Below are 17310 nucleotides of genomic sequence, written 5' to 3'. Positions count from 1 at the left end.
TGATAAATTAAATTCTTTCAATTTCAATACTTGTTATTTTTAACATAAAGGGAACCTAATATACATAACGAAGCCCTGAGGATCTGTTGTCTGTGGGAAATTATATGACTGAACAATCGGTTCGAATGTTTCCATTCTGTGCATTTTTGACTCCAACTCGGCCCAATTTGGTCATGGCAGCGGCGAAGTTGGCATGGAAAATTTTGCTGCTACTGGCAAAAGCATTGACGGTGGGTTTGGATCTTGAATCCGTGAAGAGAACTTGGTCAGAGGAGAAGAGACCCTTCCCTTGCTGAAGATTTCTGTAGTAAACATTGTCGAATGCTCGTGGCGTGGTTGGGTCCATATCGATGGCAATCCTTGGATCCACATTCCTTGGACACATTGACTTTAACTGTGTTGCGTATTTCTCGTTCAGTGCAGGGTCCACTCCACTTTTGCTCTTGAAATTGTACACTCTCTTCGAGAACTTGTTGCAATGGGAGAATCCAACTGTGTGCGCACCTGTGTTCAAATAACACAGCAAGACACGAAATTTAGATCCGTAAAATTTTCCCGTTACTTTGAAATTAAATAATGGGATTGAAGAGTGAAGGCACGTGTACAGAATTCAATAATTTGGAGACAGTATTTTTGGGAGCACGCGCATTACCTGATAGGGCTATCATTTCTGTCTGGGTGAGACCGTTCGCCGCAAACAGTGAATTCAGCTGGTTCAAGGTGAACTCTGGCTGAGGGAGCCTCCCGTTTACGTCTGAAGCTCTAGATCTTAACCCATCAAATCTTCCCAATTCAACTTCGTAGAAAGGTCCACCAGCCTGAACGAGCACTTGCATTATAATTCAATAAACCATGTTTGTGGCGGTAATCGGAGTCAAAAAAAGGTAATTGATGAACAAAACAAACCAACCAGTGCAATAACATCTCGTGTTGCCATGGCTAAAATATCAGCACACGAAACTTTGTTCCTGCACAACGGAACTGCATCCACTGCTGCTTTCGCTTTAATCACGGTGTCAAACCCGTCTCCAGCAAGTGAAAGATTATCAGGGTGATCCTTCTCTGCTTTGTTGTTTCCCGTGGACGCGACCAAAACCGAAGCATCACAACCCTGTGGTGATATTGCAGACACAACACTAATAGGATTAATTATTTACACGGTGAATGAAGGAATGAAATGAAATGCATGTCATGCGATTGGTTACCTGCACGAAGCAATCGTGGAAGAAGAGACGGAGGGTAGCAGGGACCGTGACGAATGTTTGATGAAATTTCTTTTTAACCGCTTCTCGGACGATGTTTTCGACATTGGGGCATGTTTTTGCGTAGTGGTGTCGACTTAGCTGGGCAGAGGAAGGACAAGAATGAAGACAGAGAGTTGAGAACAATAAACAGACAAGTATGAGGTTAAACTGAGCCATTTTCTGCTAAGGAGAGTGATTGTGAATGATGGCATGAGTGAGGGGAATATATTAGTACATCACTAACTTTACGAGCCATGAAATAGTCGCGTTCACGAGCCAGTTGTGTTTTAGAATCTTTGAAACTATTTTTACAGCAAGAAAGTGAAATTAGAATAATGATAATAATAATAATAGAAGAATGATTCAGTTTGAAAGTGACAGTATTAATAATAGCCAAAAAGAAAGAGACCGACACTACAGAGCAGTGAGTGGGTTGATTGGTTATGTGTCTGCTGCTCTGGTTTTGTCGAAATGCAATTAAAATGTTTTGCGTAAAACTGCATTTTAGAGTGGGGAGGGACCTGGTTTGAATTGTAAATTCTGAAGTTCCAAAAATGTGTGGACCAAGTTGGTAAAGTGAATGAGCAGGGGCTGCTAACATTTTAGCACAACGAACATGTGGAGTGACATGCACGTTAAGCTTACTTTCATTACCGGAAATAAAGTGTACTATACTAACAAGTTTGGTTGCTTGGGGCAGAACCAGAAACTAATCTTCTGTTTGGTTTGGTTTCCATACCCCACCATTTTTTTAGCTTCATGTTGCAAATTCCAAATATGAAAAATAAAAAATAATAATTATAATTTAAATATAAATATAAATTATAAATTCATCTAGATCTGTCCTCAAACTAAACATTCCCCACATCAAACTGACCCTGACTGCATTAAATAAAAGTGACTTTAATTGTTAGCGCAAATCAAATTACACACTGAGTGACTTTAATTGTCAGCACAAATCAAATTCAAATTCAAATTTCTTTCTTTTAAGTAAAAGGTAACTTTTTGTTGCCTTTTATATTTTAGCTATTATTTTTTTTACTATATTTCGTAAATATAATTAATTTACTACTATTTATTTTCAATTAAAAGCTACTTTATAGTGTTATAAAAAATTAAGTTCATGATTAAAATACTATTCAGTAGTCCAGTGAGGGGTCGTTGAACTATACTTTTAACACCGAACTATAAACAGTTATTTGAGGGGCACGTTTAAGAAAAAAAAAAAAAGTGTGGCGCGTCAAGAACTTGCGGCATCCGTGAATATTTGCTATCTTCATAAAGGTAGCAAAATCAACAGAACTCACCTTTGCAGCAGATAATGGGGTGTTTTTGGAGAAGTGGATAAAATTGAATTATATTTTTGAAGTTTTTTCATAGAATTAGATTTTATAACTATTTAAATAAACATAAGTAAATTGTAAATTTGGGACAAATTGAAATTATTCAGACAGTTTTTTCTATTGTTTAACTGTTATTATTAATGAATATTTTATTTTAAAATATATTTTTAATCTCATAAGCAGTCCTGTTTAAGCAAATAAGGAATTCGGTTCAAACAATTGTCTTCAAAATTAATTTACTTTTTACAAATTCAATTAAAAATTTGTTTTACATCCAATGTATTTTAGTTCAATTCGATATAATTTGATTGAATTCAATTTTTTTTAATAACTTTAATTCTGAATAGTAGAGCTACCACTCACGTACACGTGTCAAGAAATTTAACACTTTATCTTTATTTGAAAGTTACCCTGCTGCCGTTAGAGATTTATTTGATTTTACGTATATCCATATATTCCCTCTGTTGGAGGTAAGTTTTTTATAGTGTACACCAATTCATCACATTCTCCAAGATTTTTTATTTTTTTTCACTGCATCCCAGTAAAAGGCTTATATGCTCATTTGTTTCCCTACCAATCTATTGAAACAAACACCTCACTGACTTACATATCTATCTGTTTATATAGGAAATTAGCGAAAACAAATTTACGTATCTATCTGTTTACACAGTAAATTAGCGAAAACAAACACACGTTTAATGTCAACTCCTTATCCTTTCAATAATCACATCACAGTGCGGTGGTGTTTTTGGAGTGCCACCTATGATCATGATAAATGGAATAGAATATTTTTAGTGAAAGAAAAATGAAGTAAAAAATTAGAAATAGAAATTGGTCTGCAGATAAAAAATCTTCATCGTTGATGATTAACTAGAGAGTTGATTATTTACTTTTTCAGGAGTTATTATCATCATATACATTTTCTTCAATCTGACTGACTTTTTTCTCTAGTTTTTTTCCACTTCTATTACCTAGTCTATTATACGTATATTTATGTTTGTTGTTTAGTTTTTTTCTACCATCATAACAGAATTTATTTACGATTATCTTTTTCCCATTTTTCAAAGTTTATAATCATGGTGTGTGTGGGAGTGTAAGTAGGGTTACCATGTTGGGGGAAGATGCCTTAATCTTGAAGGGTAAATTGATCCTTCCACCCAAAAAAGTTGAAGTGTTTGTTACAGTGATGAAATTATTAAATCAACGGTGATTCTCATCATATAACTTTTGAAGTTGATTTTGAACTTTTTAGCCGTTTGGCGTGACATGGTTAGGTAGTAAAAACAACGGTCGTCTGCAGTTTAATTTTTTAACTGCAGATGATCATGATAGTTAATTTAATCAACTAATTTGGTTTAATAAGAAGTTGATGAAGCTGAATAGCACGTGATGGTGTGAGATTCGAACTTCAAAGATGCGATGATGAAGGGGTTTTAGGGCACACGTTCTTGTAAGTAACATTTTTGAGAATTGTTTCACGTAAAATAGAGAAAGGAAAAAGCACAGAAGATACTGAGAAGACGTGAATGAAGATCCAAATGTTTTCACTTGACCACCTCACATCATTAGTCATGCTTCCATATATGACGATTGCACATGGAAACCATACTATAATTTCCATATATGACGCATTATACATTTTTTATTAATTAAAGTTTTATATAGTCAATCTTCTGAAAGTTGTGATAATTTGTGAATTGTTTTAGTTATATATATTTGTGTGAATATTTTAGTCAATATTATTTAATAAACTTCTGTAAGGTAATATATAAAAATTAATTAGTCTGAGTTCAATAAGATTGAATTCATCTGCAAATTGCATTTTTTTTTATTATTAGTTAACAAATATTCTTAAACATTAATTGACCAAAATCCCACTTGTGAATAGAGAATAAAATAGTGATGCCATAGAAGTAGAAGGTGTGTAGTTTATTAATAAAAACAGATGGTGCATTCTGTTCTGTTTCTAAATTGGCCCTTTGATTGTGGCATTGGTGATTAAATTCAATTATGAGGACACCTAATTGAATAATTATTGGGTGTTCATGCACTGAATATTATTTTTAACTCCACCTGTGACTTTTCTGCTTCTTTTTCTTCTTCCTCTTTTTTTTTTCCCGAACATGGCAACTTCAGTGGAGTCTGTTGTTTTTGTTGTCCAGTTCTTATCCACTGTGATTGTGGGACAACTTTTGCTGCTACGAAGGTCTAATTTACTTGTTGGTTTGTTGGAACTTTTCGATAGTGCTTTTGCTTTCATCTATTATAATCCTTCTTATCTTTACAGCAACAATCTATATATGTCGGTTAAAAAAACACACCTAGTCTCACTTAGATAAAATATCCCTAGAACTTTTTGTTCTTTCTTTTGTTGAAAATCTCGTACAGGTCAAATGTGAATCTTATTTTATAAAGTGAGTGTTGTGAATTACATTAGATTTAAAATATATTTTTTAAGATATTTGTGAAGTTATCTGAAATTTATTATAACAAAATTTGCTTTTTATTGAATATATTTTATTGAGTTATTATTAATGTTCAGTCTTATTCCATATAGATCATACAATCCATATTTTACAAGTTAAGAATTCATTTGTTAAAATTTAATAATCCATATATATATTCTAGCAAATTTTATTATAAGTTCACATTAAAATTAAAATTTTGATATTATGAAGATTAACTATTTTATATTTATGTTTTTATTAATTATTTTATTAAAATCAAGTTTTTCAAATTATTTTTTAATAAAGAGGTATTAGTTAATCAAATCTTTTACCTTTTGTTTAAAATGATGTAATTTTGTATCTTTAGTTTAAATTGAACTAACACAGCTTAGAATGTGAATTTAAAAAATAACTTCATTGTTGTAGTTGAATGATAACAGTATTTTTTTAATGACAGTTTATAATCTGCAATCGCATTATTTTAAGTAAATTAGATAGAAAAGATTGATTTGATCGTTTTTTAATAATATGATGAAAGTAAAGAAAATAAACGATGATAAAATAATTAAAATTTGATAAAGTTGAGTAAACAGTAACGGGATAAAAAATAACAAATAAAGTGGATACCATTAATACAAGAAAAAGTATTATTGAAAGCATGTGACTTCTGAAGCTATCATTTATGCACATAGATCCGTCTCTGGCGGATAAAAAAGTCTTCATGAAGTGTGAATAGGGATTGGCTGATTCAACGCTCATTTTCTCTACAAAGCTAAGATTAATTAAGATTCAATTTCATGGTTACTTGTTGATAAGTAATAATGAATAATTTCACTGTAAAATGAGACGAGCAAATTCATTACGAAATATTTGTTTTGTTTTTTTTTCAATGTCTAAAAATGGTAAAAATGCTAAAATTAGCATAGGGAAATATTCTGGTCTGTAAAACACAATTAATTGTTTAGTTCTTTAAAATTATAAATGTAAAATACTATACTCTTTAATTTTTCACTTGATGGAAATAATTCAAAAGCTAATTGAAAGAGTATAGAAGAGAACACATGTTAAAACATGTTATTTTAAAAAAGTGTTTAGAAATCAGTTTATTTTACCAAATACTTTAGGTTAAAGGTTGGAACAATTATTGAGTGATGATTGACGTTAATGGAATTATGGAAGGATAGAAGATCCATTGAGAAAGATGTAGCACTTTAGACTTTTGAGCTGGACTCTGTAATCAAAACTAGTATTAGTCTTGGTTTAATGGTTAGGGATATAATTATGTCAATTATTTCTTTATTTCAAAGATAATGCCATGTAAAAAAGCCAAAAAAAAAAAAGTACTATGAGAACAAAATACAATAAATTTAATTTTTATGTCCTTTATAAATAAACATTTTAATGTTTTTTAGTTTAATTATTTATACATATAATAATAATGAAACATTTTATTTCGTAAAGTTATTTGAAATCTGCATATCCGGAAAATCTGCGGATGATTTGTACGGAATTTTTAGATTTCAAAAAGTTAAACATAAATTATGAAAATAATAACAACCATTAAATTGTAAAAGAATAAATCAAACGGTGGTAAATGCATTCTTCGAACCATTTAGCTTGTAGATATTTCCAGTTCTCTAACCAATAGGCCCAAATTCAAATTTGTTTATTGTTGGTTCTGATTCATGACAGTTTCTATAATCTTTTTCTCCATTTTGTCCTTATTACAATTTGAAAGTTATTTTTTAACTTTCATCGGGTATTCTAAAAGTTTTTTAAATAAAGTTAAATTTGGAAATTAAAAATAATTTTCAGATTATATAATTCAAAATTTATTTTTATTTTTAAATAAATTTCAGATTGCATAATTCCAATGATAAAAGAAATAAAATGGGAAAAGAAGTTTTAGGGGTGCAGGAAGAAGAAACTGTCCTGAATCCAAGGCCCATGGAAACCCAATACTCATTATGTGGGCTTTGGTTTTCCGTTTCGGTTTTGTGTATACAAAATTTGACCGAATATCCAATCGAGGTGGGACCGAAGAACAGCAGAAGGCAGTGCAACTCTGAGTTTTACCCTTTACTAGCACACCCATAGGACCCACTGCTCCATGCAAATGCACCTTTCTACCCAGGCAAAGCGTGCTTCCATTCCACATCCCTCTCTCAATTTCCCCAACATTTTTTATAAACTTCTTCTGCTGCATAATCCACACTCTAAAAGCACAGAGCCGCAACCTAACCACCATGTGCTCACCTTGATAACACCAACCAATGCATATATACACACATACATGCATCTAAATCTCAACCACTTTTCATGAACATTGTACATCTATGAAATTAATGCATATGCATGAAACCTCTTTTATTTACATAAACCATATATACTCCGTGTATTGCCGTTGTTTAGCATTTAGAATATCTAATACAAGTGTTACTCATAAACTAGTTCGTGAGATGAAGTTTGTGACACGTGAGACTTCCGATATACACATATTCGTAAATCATAATTGATAATTCTGTTTTGCTTATCAATGTAATGGAAATAGATAGAGGGAATTTGTATATGCAACACGCTTGGATTGCAATTTGTTTATTGGTAATGCAGTACTATAATTGAGATCTGCGATACAAAAAGTAAGGTGCATGTGATTCATCTCAGCAGACTAAGCTGCTGGATTCATGATTTGTGTGGAGTAAACCAAAGCATTGCGATTCTAAACAATTATATATAAAAAAGAACTGATGGTAATGGAGTATAATTTAATATAACCGCATTGCTGGACCTGTCTCATGTCTCAGGTATTTCATCCATAAAACTTGAATTGCATTGGCCAAGGTGCTGGGGTTTGTTTGGCGTGCCTCAAACCTCATGCAAATAGCACTTTGATTTCCGTGAGTGTCTTTCAGAAAAATCTTAAAGTTTCAGTTGTGTTGTTGTGATGTAGTATTATATTTAATCTCCAACAGTGTACTCTGACAATTCTGATATTGGAGTGTGAGAAAAGAGTGGCAGAGTGTTTCTCTTATAAACATGGTTGTCGCTGAAGTAGTAGCGAAAGGAGTGTCCTCATGCCTTTGCTTGAGAGACCTTTTCTTCTTCTTGTCTTCTTATACAGGACAGAAAGTGTTGTGATATCTTGGGTTCACTCTCACTCACAGGTTAGAGCTGAATCTATGTCTGTTAATTTTGCTTTGATTAGTAGAAGATCTCATAAAATTAATTAATCAAATGTTCATGATAGATAGAAGTTCTGTTTCATATTCTTTTTGAATCTCACCTGCTGATTGTGAAACTGATGAACGTCTTTTCGTTCCCATTGGCCCTATTGAGTTTTTCTCCATTTGCATGGCACAAAAGAGCGTGGGAATGTTACTTTGTTCTAATTTGATGATTGTCAGAATTTTTATTATGTCATTGGTTTTATTCTGATGGATCATAACTCTTTTCTTTTAACTCGGTATCTTCGAAAAAGGAGTCAGGGATTATCATTTAAAAGTATTGACATTTATTTAAGAGATTGAGGTGAATAAAGCATGGTGATGGAACCCTAATCACAACGTATTACCAGGCTATAACCCTAATGATATCACACTAAGCAGTTTTAAACTGGACAAACCAAAAGAAAAGAAAGCATTAGCTTTGTTGTGTATTAAATAATGCAGCAATTGGAAGGATAACAATGTGAAAAATGACATAATAATGTCTGTATACCTTGATATATGCGTAAAGTTATCATGGTAGGAACATTCAACAAGAAAAGGAATATCCCAAGATTTATTTATTTTTGTTGTTGAGAATTCATTTATTTCATATAATTGTGGTCCAAAATTGTGGAATGAGATAAGCAATGGATGTTGATGCCCTCATTTTTGAATTAGGCTTAAAGGGTACTTTTTTCTCAGAAATTTTTCATTGATCAAACTACCTTATAAGTTGATATTTTTCTCATTTCAGCTGAACTGTGGGTACTAATATTAACGTGGTGATACCATAAAAATGCATTCTGAACATTCCAACATAAGGAGTTTTGTTAACTTCATTAAAGAAGCTGAACAAATCTCCATGGAGAAGCTTATTAGGCCTTGCGACAAGGAATACATGCGGATGACAATGCTAAAACACCAAGACACTTTCAACGAACAGGTACTTCATCTCTTTCTCTATGTTCCTTTGAGCCATTTTTTCTCAATCAGCTTCATTGAGTGCCTTGAAAATGTTTTCAGGTGTATGAACTTCACCGTTTGTATGGGATTCAGAAGATATTGATGAAAAATACGGAAGCCAACAGAGGCACTGAAGTAAACGAACGAGGATGGAACTTAACAAATGTGATTAGTCTAACTCAACATGGTTATCATAAAGGTGCATTGAAAAATCCTAAATTAAAATTTGATCTTGAAATACCAACCACTGAGGACAATGCACAATCTGACAGCAATGGAGTTCTAGAGATTATAAACGAGACCGAGATTGAGCTGACACTAGGCCCGTCATGTTACAATCGCAAGAAAGTGGAGACACCACTAACTTCAGGTTCAGCGCATAGCTTGTCTTCTTCTTCTACTAGATCCAGCCTTATAAACAAGACAAGATTGAAGACACGTCATAGCAGTCATTCAACTATAGAAGAATTGAAGCGGAGGTATAATTGGTCTTGCCCAGGTGCCACATTCAACCAGAGGGTGTCAAAGTTGAATTAGAAACAGCTATGATATTGAAGAACAATCAAAAGAAGAGAATCGAAGCAGCCACCTTGGTTTTCGTTAGCGTTGAGCATGAACACGACCTAAACATATTTTAAGGTCAATGTATGTATACTTAATTAATGTTAGAGACTAATTTGGTGAGCGGTGTATCCGTGAAATTTTCTTCGTAGCTATTAATGGTGAGGGTGTGATTATGTCTTGTATAAATCTTAGGTGTTTTTCATGGTTAAAGAAACCAATTATGATTCCGGAATCACCTACGGTTGATATTTCTTCGGTCATGTGACTATTCAGATTTACATCATTTTGCCCCCGGAAACCATGAAACATGGAGCTGTGTCTGAGAAAGCAATATATGCCGTCCCCTTAAATTAATCAAATCATTTAATGAAACTCGTATTGACTGTGAAAGCATCAGTGGAGAAAACATTTTCAAGATTTTATTTTCTCATTAATTTAATTTTTATTTTCCACGGTGATTCATGAACTTACAAGCCAAATGAACAGCATATTCTCTTCCAGGTAGTTAAACATCTTTTTAACATGTTTTGATAAGGTCTGTCCCAAAAGATGTTTTCACTTACAACATTTCGTGCCTTTAGAATATTCATGAATTCGAAACCGAAGCATGATCTCTTTCTTTTCGTTATGATTAGGCTTTAGACACCGGCACCGACAATGCAAGGCTGTCATTTGAACTATTAGTCTATTATTCCCTTTACAGAAGCTTTTTATCTCCAAGGACTTCATAATTTTCACATAGACCCCACCAACTGCAGTTATCAGACTTTGTATTCTTCCAGTGATTTTATGGTCCATTTATCTTTATGAAGACATGATCTCACTCCGAGAAGAAGCTGACCCACCTAACTTTTATAGTCTCATGCATATGAAAGTGCTCTGGGTGACATTTACATTGATGATTTTTTGACGATTCATTGTCAATATTGTACGAAATGCAGATGATTTCCATTCCTATCTTTCCCCTGATCAGAGTTAATAGTACAAAATGAATTTTATATGGCCGTAGTTATAACTTTACGGAATTATTTTCAACAAGATGCTACGCTAATATAAGTGAATGAAATGAAAATCCAATGTATTCTGCTATCTGGGATTCTTAACTGATTATGCTAGACTGATGGGAAGAATTATGATTCTTGCAAGTATTATCAACGTTAAATTAAGTTTATTATTCTTGTATTACAGCCCTCCCTACCAGATAGAAATCAATCCAAGTCTAGAATTATATTTAATTTTTCATCAAACTTCAAAACATAGTTCACACCAAAGGATCATGATCTTACAATCTACGCGGGATGAAGATGAAGCAAAAACTGTGAAAGACTAATCCTGTATTTTTCATCCCCGTGAATTTAAGGAAGAACCTTTAATCTGACACCAGGAAGGAATTATCAAGAGCCTCAGGAAATGGAGTGGCGTCGATTCTTATCTGGTTTAGTGCGAGCTTTGCCAAAAGGTGCAACACCATCGGCACGCACAAACGGAGAAAGCCGTCCAAGTTTTTTGGAAACTGAACTCATGAATGATCTTCGAGGCAAAGGAGGTTTATCAGCAGAAGGTGAAACACTCACCGCAGGACTGTTCACTGCAGATTTAAGCGTCTTGGTCTCAATCTCTTTGAGTCTCATTTTCAATTTCACTAGTTCTAATTTCAGGTCTTCATTTTCTCTTCGTAGAGTAGAGAGCTCATTTGAAACCGGATGAAGATCAGAGGAGTATACGTTCAGTTTGGAATCAACCGAAGATTCCCCGCTTCCGTTGCCATTCATGGCATCGCGAAGCCGTTGCTGTTCGTAATAGAGAACCTGAACCACGGTTTGGACGGGTAGCCGGTCATTTTGTGCAGCATGTGCACATGCCTCTCGAGATAATTTCTGACAGTCCATCACGCTGCAGACTTTCTTTCTCTCCATGTCACTTACAGCAGGATGAGCCTGTGAATGGTCAATTCAAACGTTATCAGCATTAATTCAGAACAAACTTTCATGTAAATAATTGGATTAGTATCACAATTAATATGAAATCTGGAGTATGATTAACTTGATATAGAAAAAGGAATGTAGTCTGAACCTTAAGATAGATGTCTATGGCTCTATACATCCCATCTTCTGTTGGTCTGGACTGTTCAGGAATTGATTCTGCCAAAGAGGTGAATTTTGGAACTGGTAAATTTCGGTCGGTGGCTATTTCAGCAAGGTAGTTTTCCATTAACTTCCCAACCCGTTCAATATCGCTCTGTGGAGAAGAAAAGTACTCATCATCTACATTGTGGACTAAGTGGTTTCCCGTTTGAGATTCTAGGTAATTAGTGGTGATCCTCTGCACTGTATCCACGTCAAACAACGTGTCTCCAGTGAAAGAATAGGAAGGAATGAGAAGATCATCTAAAACAGCTTGCCCTAACTGCATGGCCATTCTCTTCTCCAGATCAAGCCTGCAAGCAACCGTGGTCTCAAGATATATTGCTGCTCGGAGCAGCATTGAAAGAAAGCTTACTGAGATCACATTCTTCTCCCTTGGCAAAAGGCTCACTATTGTCTCTAAAACAACCCTCTTTTCATGCTCTTGTCGCGGCTCAATCTTCTTCCTTGCCTTTCCAAATACATCCTGTTAAAGGGAGAGATAAGAGTTAAGAGTTAAAGAACAGAATCCACTTATCAATGTATCCATAAAATCATATTTATCATTCTAGAGAGGGATCTCACCAAACCTCGTAGAGATTTCTGAGCATAGAGCATTAGGATGGGACCAATGGCATACTGTTTAAACCCTCTTGCCATCATTGCGATTATAACTCTTTGGAAAATGTCGATTCTGAGCACAGTCATGTCTTCAGCCCACCAATCAACTATAGGTTTCTGGTTCGATGCCACGGAAGACACCACTCCCTCAGTGCCACTCTCACTTCTTGCAGATGAACAGAATTGGCTTTCCTTACATGCTATATATGCAATGGCGTCTATGCATCGACTCACCAACTTTGCTCTCTCTGCTATTGGAAGGAGAGTCTCTGAGATGTGCAGAACAGACACGGCCCCTGCAATGGTCTTCAGTGCCACTTCGTTCAAATAAGAATCAGTTCTTCCCACCAGGTTTCCAACTGAATAGTCCTCTGTCATCTCAAGATACTCAGCCACACAGCGTAGTGTGGCAATGTTTTCAACGTTAATTTCGAAGTTTATTCCGTAGCAGAACTTTGCTGCCAGCTCAAATGCTTCTGCTCCACCAGGAACATCAGAGAGTTCAATGAATGAAACGTCAGCATCGTTAGATTCTGAGACGAGTTTCCTAATGTATCCACACTTGGAAACTAATGGAAACTGCAATTAAGGAAGGAGACGTGTTAGAGAATGAGCAACATAGTAAAACAATTCCATACGCCAAACTATAGCATACACTTTTCTTGTTCCTGACTCCAGTTCAAGTTTTAGGCAGAAATCGAAAAAGTTGGATATAAACTCAAGCTAATTGAGATGTTCAAGCTATTGAACAGCAGAGACTCCTAAGTTGGATATAAACTGAAGAGTCCAATGAGGTCTACAACAAGTGAACGAATAACGAGAGTAAGAAATTGTTAGTTTCTTACCATGTTCTTGAGACTATTAGTATTAAGTTTGATATATGTACCAAAGAGTCGTGTTTGGATTGGTTCGCTACCTTATGTAACGAAAAGGAATCTTCCCCAACTCGAACGTTGACATCACTTGGAATCTCCTGAGAGAAAATCCTGTAATAAAGTATTTCAACTCATAGTTCAGTCTATCAAACAGAAGGCAACAACGTATACAAGAGAAGCAGGTTATGCACATTTGACAAAAAGCATCCAAAGCATTAGTTTCAGAAGACAAGAAGCATACCATTCACTTGTTCTCTTCATGGCACTAGAAAGAAGCTCCTTCTTCTTCAGAGACAAGTCACCACCAGCAGGTACAGTTTTCTCTCCAAGATCCACCATGGCAGGTACTGATTTTGAAGCTCACGCACGATACTTTTTTCTATGTTACAGTGGATGGTGAATCAGAAAAGAAAGGAAACAGATTGAATCAGTAATTGTTCAGGCTGGAGGTAATCTTTTATGTTTGTAGATTCCTCGTACATTTTCTTCAGGACTAGGAGTATTAAAGGTTTTTATCCTTTGGAACTTGGTTTTTTCTTTTTCTTTATTGAAATAAGAACATCAATGCCGAACTGAAAAAGTATTGTGGAATAAACAGGATAGAGTTAGAACCTGAACCTCAAATCAGTCTCAAAGCAACGTTAATCCAAGAAATGATGGGTTGAGTAAATTACGAAAAGAGGGTCTTGTTTTGAATACGAAAAGAAACTGTAGGGGTAGTATCGACATTATGAAGAAGCAAGAGGGGCAAATTGCAAGCATAAAGATGTAGTTGATGGTGTGTGGTGCATGGTTGGGGGAGTTTGTGTGGAAAGGATGAGATCGTTGCATGTTGATTGGCTTGTAACGCCGTTTGTTTCCACATGGGAAGTTGAATTTCTTTCACATTCCCGTCCACAAACTAAACAGAACCCTGGCCCATTTCTAATTTCCTAAAATTACACTTATTATTATTATTATTATTTCTTTGCCATTATGATGGTCTAAAATCAGTACAGAAGTATTTCAAGGTTTAAAAACTGACGTATTTAAAGATAAACATTGTTTGAAAATATTGTCTTTAAACATGCACGTTCAATATTTAGAAAGAAAACTTTGATGTCTACGATTTATTATAAAAATCAAAAATTAATATTTCATATAAAAAATATATATGATGTATTTATATAAGTATTATTTTTAAGTAATTAAAATGCTGTTAATGACGTGAATTGTGAGAGTTACTTAAGTTTTTTTATTGTTTACAAAATATACTTTTGAAGTCCCGCGTAAAGGAATACTTTATTTTGGGCCTATGAGGACATTTATGGGTAATTTTTTGGGCTAAATCATTTCATGAAGGGAACAATATAAAAATTGAGATATAAAAATAAACTATTTTTATAAATATATTATTAAATATTTATGATCTAGGAATATAATTTACTTTTTAAAAATGTACTATATTATACTCCTTATACTATACAATTTGAATTCAACAAATAACTTCAAGTTTAAACTTAAACACCGATAAATTAACTTATATTTTTTTCAAATAAATGCAATAAGCATGACTTTCAGTGGCATAACAATAGATAAAAAAAATTAACAGATTGAAAATAAAATTATTCTTGTTAAAAATAATATGATTTAATTACTATTATTATTAGTAGGGTAAACACAGGCGCTATCATGTGTGTACACATTTTTTGAATTATATTAATAATTGATAATATTGTAATGTTATTAAGTTAATGAACAAAATAAAAGTATATTTATAAAAATTAAAGTAAAATGTATGGAGAAAATATGAGAAAAATAACTGTTGATGAATAGTAAGAGAAAAAAGAAGAAGGAGATAAGTAAATAGTTTTATAAAAACTTGTAAAAGTAACCGTTATCTTTTAAAAATTTAATAAATAATTAAATTGTAAAGGGTAAAGTTGGAATTATGAAATGTGAACACAAAAGAGAAAATCCCCTTTATATATAGTTATAGATTTATCTTTATTGTTATTTAATATTATATATATTATATATATATATATATATATATATATATATATATATATATATATATGTGTGTGTGTGTGTGTGTGTGTGTGTGTGTGTGTGTGTTTATGGAACCAAAATCGATTCTTTCTCTATCACCAATTATTAACTTTTTCTTCCACCACGAACCATAAAGAAGCTTCATTGCTATTTAACTCCAACAACAATAGGGATATAACGGTAAAATGTCTATTGATACTTGCAAATCTCAACATTGTTGAAGAGATGGAATTTTGGTAAGGGTGACAATGCAAGTCGGTCTAGCAACCTATTTAGGTTCGACCCGCATTTAGTATGCACAATGTGGGTCGGCATGTTTCATCATGCATTTTAACTGTAGGTTGAAAAGTCTGGTCCGTCTCACATAAATGCGAGTTTGCGAACTTGTGGGCTAGTCCACTTTTTTTAATTTATTTTAATTCTCATGATAATTTTTTTTTTAAAATGGGAAACTTTAAGAAGTTAACAAAATCAAGCCAAAACTTTGGAGAGTTGGATGATAAATTGATAAATCAACATTTTCATCATATTCATATTCATATTCGTACTATGACATAAATGATGTATTCTTTAAATTTTAGCATGTTAAAAAATACATAATATTTGTCTTTTCCAATCATACAAGAATTTGAAACGTTAATGCAATAGTCCATCAAATAAAAGTAATTGATATACACGCAGACTTTGCGGGCCAGCCCGCACGGGTCACGCGCCAACCCACACAGACTATATGGGCTTCTGTAGGCCGAACCACTGAAGGCCTACGGATTCACTATCCTGGCCCGCCATCCTGGCCCGCCCCGCATTATTTTTGCGGAGCTACGGACCGGCCCGACAAACAAAACACATATTGCTATTCCTAAATTTTGGTGCAATCCCGCAAATTCATTTTTTCTTTCGCTCTTAAATCATTAGAATGAAACATAAAACAAGTTCAATACTTGTCTCTCCAAATCACACGTTTGATAAATTTGTTCAATCGAGCACGATCTAAATTCCGTCGACAACTATTACACTATAATAGAAATACTCATTAATTAAAAAAATGTGTTTGAGTTAAAAAAATGACTAAAATTTCATAGAAAAAAAACATTCTAGAAAACAAAGTGAGTGAGGAACACTAACAAATTTATTTTCTTTTAGATTTTTTTATTGAATGTGGTGTCATGTCATGTTATTTCATGTTTTACGTTATTGGCTCTTAATGCTTGAATAGTATCCCTTCGTTACTTCTCTGAAATCATTCAACAAGAACTTGTTTGTTTTCTATTTCAAAAATAAAACTTGCATACGTTAATATATATAGTATATTTGTACTTTAGTTTATTGGAGTTCAGATAAAAATTAAAGTCTATGTGTAGATAGGTACATTGAACCACATATAAATGTTGTGTTCAAGCAAGGTAAGAGTTATTCGACACTACTAAAGTTAAAATTGTGTTATATCTAGCTTTGAACGTGGCTCCATAATTTATATTAAAGATATTGTGTTGGGTTTTTCAAAGGAAGATGTTCATCAGGGAGATACAACACTAATGAGATTTGAGCTCAATTACATAAGATATTAATATACTCTCAACCCAAAACCTTAAGACAATGAGTTTGTGGGTCTTCGTCCTTATATGGTACTCTATTTTCTCATCTCTACCCAATGTGAAGTTCCTTCCACCACATTGGTACACTCCCCCTCCAGCAGAAGTTTTGCCATGAAGACTTTTGATACATGGACACTACACTGTACTCGTCTCTAAGCCGGTTTTAACCATTGGCTCTGATACCACTTGTTGAATTTTTCAAAGGAGGAGGTTCGCTGGATAGATACAACACCAATGAGACCTGAGTCCAACCACATAAGTCATTGACATCACTCTCAATCCAAAACTTTAAAATAAT

The 17310-nt window shown here is 33.7% G+C and overlaps 3 protein-coding genes across 6 annotated transcripts; 1 reads left to right on the top strand and 2 right to left on the bottom strand.

The window, feature by feature from the left end:
* Nucleotides 1-1495, bottom strand: LOC114169879 (peroxidase 51-like). The gene is made up of 4 exons (XM_028055260.2): nucleotides 1206-1495; nucleotides 911-1111; nucleotides 653-818; nucleotides 1-504 (listed from the first exon to the last, which is right to left on the bottom strand). The coding sequence occupies exons 1-4, from the start codon at nucleotides 1419-1421 to the stop codon at nucleotides 101-103; spliced, it is 987 nt and encodes a 328-aa protein (XP_027911061.1). The 5' UTR covers nucleotides 1422-1495; the 3' UTR covers nucleotides 1-100.
* A 6352-nt stretch (nucleotides 1496-7847) lies between these two features.
* Nucleotides 7848-10015, top strand: LOC114174672 (uncharacterized). Its single transcript, XM_028059498.2, has 3 exons — nucleotides 7848-8198; nucleotides 8995-9183; nucleotides 9264-10015. Exons 2-3 carry the CDS (start codon nucleotides 9037-9039, stop codon nucleotides 9738-9740), a joined length of 624 nt encoding a protein of 207 aa, XP_027915299.2. The 5' UTR covers nucleotides 7848-8198; nucleotides 8995-9036; the 3' UTR covers nucleotides 9741-10015.
* Nucleotides 10016-10975: 960 nt separating this feature from the next.
* LOC114169980 (Phototropic-responsive NPH3 family protein) lies at nucleotides 10976-14143 on the bottom strand. 4 transcript variants are annotated; one of them, XM_028055410.2, is made up of 6 exons: nucleotides 14005-14143; nucleotides 13628-13765; nucleotides 13398-13497; nucleotides 12476-13090; nucleotides 11841-12377; nucleotides 10976-11704 (listed from the first exon to the last, which is right to left on the bottom strand). In XM_028055410.2, the coding sequence occupies exons 2-6, from the start codon at nucleotides 13723-13725 to the stop codon at nucleotides 11171-11173; spliced, it is 1884 nt and encodes a 627-aa protein (XP_027911211.2). In that variant the 5' UTR covers nucleotides 13726-13765; nucleotides 14005-14143; the 3' UTR covers nucleotides 10976-11170. The 4 variants fall into 4 exon arrangements, with proteins under 4 accessions (XP_027911211.2, XP_027911219.2, XP_027911229.2 ...); XM_028055418.2 differs by having other exon boundaries at nucleotides 13999-14017; XM_028055428.2 differs by lacking the exon at nucleotides 14005-14143 and having other exon boundaries at nucleotides 13428-13497; nucleotides 13628-13990.
* Between the last annotated feature and the right edge of the window lie 3167 nt (nucleotides 14144-17310).

This window comes from Vigna unguiculata, chromosome 2, assembly GCF_037176805.1.
Source record: "Vigna unguiculata cultivar grain cowpea cultivar isolate G323 ecotype 2 chromosome 2, ASM3717680v1, whole genome shotgun sequence".
Classification (NCBI taxonomy): Eukaryota; Viridiplantae; Streptophyta; class Magnoliopsida; order Fabales; family Fabaceae; genus Vigna; species Vigna unguiculata.
This window is presented reverse-complemented; position numbering and strand designations above follow the sequence as displayed.